The sequence below is a fragment of the Glandiceps talaboti genome, chromosome 12 (assembly GCF_964340395.1).
Source record: "Glandiceps talaboti chromosome 12, keGlaTala1.1, whole genome shotgun sequence".
In the NCBI taxonomy this organism is placed as follows: domain Eukaryota; kingdom Metazoa; phylum Hemichordata; class Enteropneusta; family Spengelidae; genus Glandiceps; species Glandiceps talaboti.
In genome coordinates, this window is record NC_135560.1 from 19,398,607 (window position 1) to 19,404,219 (window position 5,613).

At 34.7% G+C, this 5,613-nt stretch overlaps 1 protein-coding gene across 1 annotated transcript; it reads right to left on the bottom strand.

Annotated features, from left to right (window-relative positions):
• Window positions 1–3,275: 3,275 nt before the first annotated feature.
• On the bottom strand, window positions 3,276–5,270 carry LOC144443232 (multifunctional methyltransferase subunit TRM112-like protein). Its single transcript, XM_078132650.1, has one exon. The coding sequence runs from the start codon at window positions 5,197–5,199 to the stop codon at window positions 4,804–4,806; it is 396 nt and encodes a 131-aa protein (XP_077988776.1). The 5' UTR covers window positions 5,200–5,270; the 3' UTR covers window positions 3,276–4,803.
• Between the last annotated feature and the right edge of the window lie 343 nt (window positions 5,271–5,613).

The window sequence follows — 5,613 nt, forward strand, 5'->3', positions numbered from 1 at the left end:
AGGGTAGGCTCTTTATAATTTAGCTTCAGTTTAGTTAAACAAACAATACTACAAAGGTTTTAAGCAAGAAAACAAATATTATCACATTGTGCCTTTAGCTGAAACCTTGTTGACCTAGCAAAGTGTTACATGTTTTCAATATAGTGCTGTAAAAACTTGGTACTAGCTAGCTGGATTTTTACTTTAAAACATAATCATGGTGTTTGATGATGAGGAAAAGGTGAATAATTGATTTGTATATTTTCAGTGCTACTACTATAAGTGTGTATCAATCCATTCACTATGATGGCAGTAGATCAAAGATTTCATTACAACTAGTGACAATAATAATAGTTTGAGGCATGGTAAGCTTAGAGAGCTTTAGTGTGAAGGCAGCTAGATGTTGAAAGTAATAGTGTTAGACTTCCATATCAAACCCTCACCTTTGAAATTTGGGTCTCCAGAAAATGAAACACAAATCAAAAGAAAATTACAAACATTTTAAGTTTTAGGTTTAGGGATAGTTTAATAAGTTGTAATGTATACATTAGTTGTACAGTATTTTTGGCAGTTATTATGACGAGCAACAGGTGAGAAGTGCAAAGGAAGACTGTCTCATATTAATAACATTTTTTGTAGTCATGTTTGCTGTCAAGGAAGGCCCATATACCAGAGTTTGGTTGAAGTATCATGAAATTATTAGTCAGGATGCCAACATGGTATCGATTCATCTCTAACTATTAAGATCTTAAGAAATGTTAAACTCCGGGTTATTTAAGAGTCTAATAACCTTATCAAGCTTCCTACAAACATTTTAAATTTTACTCATTAAGTTCTGTACATAGACTCACTTTACAAAATGTTACATATCTCGATAACACGTTATTTAAGATTCGATAAAGCCTTCAAGGATAGCACTAAACTATGAAATAATGTACCAGGGTACTATCTCCAACCTCATGCTTACCAGAGTTTAGTTTGGTATCATAAAATAACGTACTATTTCCATAAGCTGACTGTGCCTAATCATGTGTTCACCATAATGTATAGATTGCATTTAAATGCTACATTCGAGCCATTTTCCATTAGAGTGCTAAATTATTACCTGACATGAAGACGACTAAGACTGAGTGTCATTCATTAGTATAAAGAGGTAAGCCAGCCTAACTTGCCAACTTGTTTGCTAGATTTGATGTTAGAGTAAATACACCCAGTCATATATTATATTTGTTCTGTTGCCATTTCATATCACATTTATTGCTATTAGCATTACTTGAATTAAATATATCCCCATAAACAGATGACTTTTTTCATCCATCTCACTTGGCTAGATTTAGACTTTGGATGACAAATATTTGATCTGATGACAGATTGTCAGTGCTGGTAGTAAACAAGATTTACTTGAAACTCTTTTAGTATAACTTGAAATCATTCTATATTCAATATAGCTTGATTAGTGTTGCCATGCAATATTACAGAGCATTACTTATGATTGTCATATTTTACTTATTTCAGTGTACTATTTGACTACTTACAACACTTTTAGTACTAGAAATTAGAATGAAAGACTTGTTGTTGGCACTTCTGTTATAGTGTTAGCTAACAAGTGACTAGAGGAGTGTACACAAGTCTATCTCAGTACAAGAACAGATGTATCACTTTTATTGCTCACTACTGTAAGTGTTAGCTAAAGTACTCTGTATGTACATCAAGATCTGTTTCTGACATCATCACTCTATCTCATTATGTACACCAAGATATGTTTCCCACAGCATCACTCCATCTATGAACTAATATTATTTTAGTCCTACATTACAGTAGAGTACAACTTTGGTACATCATATTATCATTATCCAACCAAATGTATGCCATATCTTAATTTAACCTCTTAATGGTGTGGTTTCTGTAACTATGAAATTACACCTTAAATCACGTAGGGTGTCAGGCTTTTCAGATACATGTATCTGTCATAATCTCTGTGTTTCCTTACAGTCTTCACTGCGCTATTCTTTGCTTTAATTTTTAAGTTAACATGATCGCTTTAACTACTTAGTATTACTCCTCCTACATGTTAAGATTTCATATCCAAGTGCTATTTCATCTCCTACTGACAACATGTCATTCCAGGTACAACAAAGTTAGTTATCAGGTTCTAGAGATAAAATTGTTGAGATTTACTGTCAACTGAAATTACTGCCATGTAATTACATATCTACTATTTCACTTTATGTGATATCACAGATCTGTCAAAGATTCATTTATGGAGTGATTATACATGTGAAATCACTCATTAAACCCTGTCATTACATGTATTCACCGAGCCTGTTTACTGTGCTATTGTTACATTGGTACAGTCGTTGTACCTAGCCCTCACAATTAGCTTGTGTTGAGAACCATCACAACTGATTCAGAACGTCACTCACCAAAAAGTCACTATCAAACACTTGAATGTTAAATTTGCATAATTACAAGTAAATTATCACATGCACACTTCATATGCTTCATGTGTTAACCGTGTTCATTTACATAATGACTTAATTTGCATAATTACAAGTAAATTATCACATGCACACTTCATATGCTTCATGTGTTAACTCCTGTGTTCATCTCTGCTGTGCATGTACATTTACATAATGACTCCATTGGAATAAGAACATCATGGTTGTAGTCGGGTTATTGGGCACACATTTTCAAATTGTAATTACCAACCTGTGCAGCACAGTAAACAGGCTAATATTCACCAAGTGGTCCACAACTTTTATTCTATCACAAACCTTTTAATTTATACTTAATTTTCCACTGGCTGAAACCAACATTTTGTAGTCATGCTATCACTTACCAAATTATGCCATCATAAGTTAACTTACTTTTTTCAGTTCACATTTGGCAGCAAAGTTCTTCCAAGTTATTGTTATATGTTTTTCATTTCTTACAACCTTGATATTTTTGACGTTATTTTATCTTCTATAAGATGTACAGTTATGTTGGATTGTCAAATTTTATTATCAACTTTCACTATTAAAGTTTCTTCTATCACTGACTGGTGTCATGGTTTTTTAGTCCTAACAGTTGAGTGTGAGACTGAAACATCCTTTGAGATTTGTTTTCTAAAAAATGTTTGACTGTCTTTGAGTTAGTCTAGAATTATACCCGGGCTCATTTTCTACGATCTCTCTCTCTCCACATATAGTCAAAGGGACAAATTCTACCAAAAATCTAGCTAAATCTCAAGCTAAGGAAAGGGTGAACAGTGCATTCTTTCAGTTTACTACAAACTCAACCTCCAGTGAATAAAGTCAGAAGAACTTGCTGGTATTTATTTGATGTCCATCAAGAAGTCTAAGGGTTTGATCACATGTACTGAAACACAAACAATAATATACAACTAACCATGACTGACATTCACCAGAAACCTATGTCCTACAATAACAATGTCAATAAATGTGACATACACAGTCTACATGTACATGTAGCTCTGTATGGTTCAATTGTGGTTCTGAAGTAACATCCTTTTGTCTTTTACAACTATTAAAATAAAAGATGATGCATGCAGGTAGGAGACCAGGGTGTCAACAGATATCGTATCTCACATAAATGTACATAGTACTGGTTAATGTGGGGATCTTCAGAACAATCTTGCAAGTACATCAGATGACTGCACTCTCCAATGGTGATTGTATTTGGAGAAAACTTGTGACCTGCTCTGCAGCTGTTAAGTGAAGGAGGAGGATGATGACAGCAATGGCTGCGATGAAGATGAAAATAAAAGAAAGTACATTTTTAGGTGACATCACTTAGTCAGTTCGTATTGATCCCTCAAAATGATATAACAATTCACTTTGAAGGATCAATACTAAGTGATGTCACCAATTTGATGCCTAAAAATGTACCTTCTTTTATTTTCATCATTGCTGCCATCATCCCTTCCTCTTCCTTCAATGTGACCATGTCATATAACAATACATTAGATAGGGTGGTTTTAAATGTTTTACAAATGGATTTGAAAAAGATTACTTCATCTGCATACTGTATTCTTTTGAGGTCAAATAGGTTATACATGTATGTCATGAACAGTTACTCAGTTCAAGTGCTGACATTTATTTATTCAGTTATTACACTAAAATCAAAGTACAAAGTACAAAGAAATAGATACTGAATGGGATTGGGTGATTAGCTTGCAAACAGAGTAATTACAAGACTGCGTTACCTGTAGTAACTCTGCCTGCAAGCAACTTGGGCTAATATACTGATATGGTAACTAGATGGATTATATTCTTATTCAGATGACATAAAGCAAAGTAACATTTTGAGTTTCGGCAACCCTCTGTAAACAGATCTACAGTTATGAATAACAATGTTGAACACAATTTCTGGTTGGTCCCATGTATAGCACTCTCCATAAAATCATATATCTCCCTCATACAACATATACCGCTGGTTAACATTGTCTTGTCCTTCAGTCACATTTCATGTACAGCATCCCAATACTAGTTTGTTTACAAGGATGTCTTTTCAACCTGTTCTTTTCCAAATCTGCAAGTAGCACATACTTCATCCCAAAAGTGAATGATCTGGAACCACATCAACTTCATGACACTCCAGGTTCCATGCCAGGTAAGGTAAAGGGGCATGGATTCCCCAATGGATTTGAAGCCAAAAGTGAAGTTCGATCTTTACATTTAAATTTTTCACAAATTTTGGTCAGATTTCTAAAATCCAAGTACATGTACAATGGAACCATCAATGTTGGGGTATATGCACAAAGGAATGATGACAATGTATTGTTGATATGGAAACCATGTATTGTTGGCATGGAAACCCTTGTTAGACCTCATCTTCATTCAATAACATATTCGGTGTTCCATTTGCTACAGGGAATTTCCTTCCACTTTCTGGACACACTAAATGTCCCTCAATAATTTCAACCTCCATCATAACTCGGTGAGCTTCTTTCAAAAAGTCTTCATTACTGTCATAATCCGTTACAGGCTGAGGAGGCAGGCTGCCTAGGTGACCAATACTCTCAGCAGCCTTGTATAAAACGTCCCAGTCCAGTTTTGGTATCATTCTTGATATGAACTCAGGATTGAAATCAACCTCTTCTACACGAACCTCATTGGCTTCAATCACAAGAGGGTAACCGTTCGTCACTCCTTTAACGTGTGACGTCAACATATTGTGAGTTATCAACTTCATCCTTCTCACAAATGTAAGAAACATTCAAAGTAGATACACTTTCTGAGAAATTACGTGATAACCCTGTCCCACGTGTGGGTTAAATGTTGGAGAAAACAAATTACCAGCAAATTAATCTTACTTTGATTCCAAAAGTGTTTTGTAAAAGCCACTGTAATTGGCTCCTATACTTTCTTCCACAAAAATGTGTAAGATTCAATTTCCCACTTTCAGACTTTTGAAATATTACATTCTCTTGCTTTCCTAATTTTAGAAAATACGTTTCGTAAATTCCTCAAAAGGTATCCGCGCAATGCCTGTTCACGACCCATTCTTTTCAGAGTATATAAGAAAGACGGGGAAGGATTTGTGTCCAATCAAAATGTGCCTTTTGTGATGACCTTTTCACCCACGGGATCATTTCCTATGACGTCAGTATATTTTCTCTAATCATCGCAG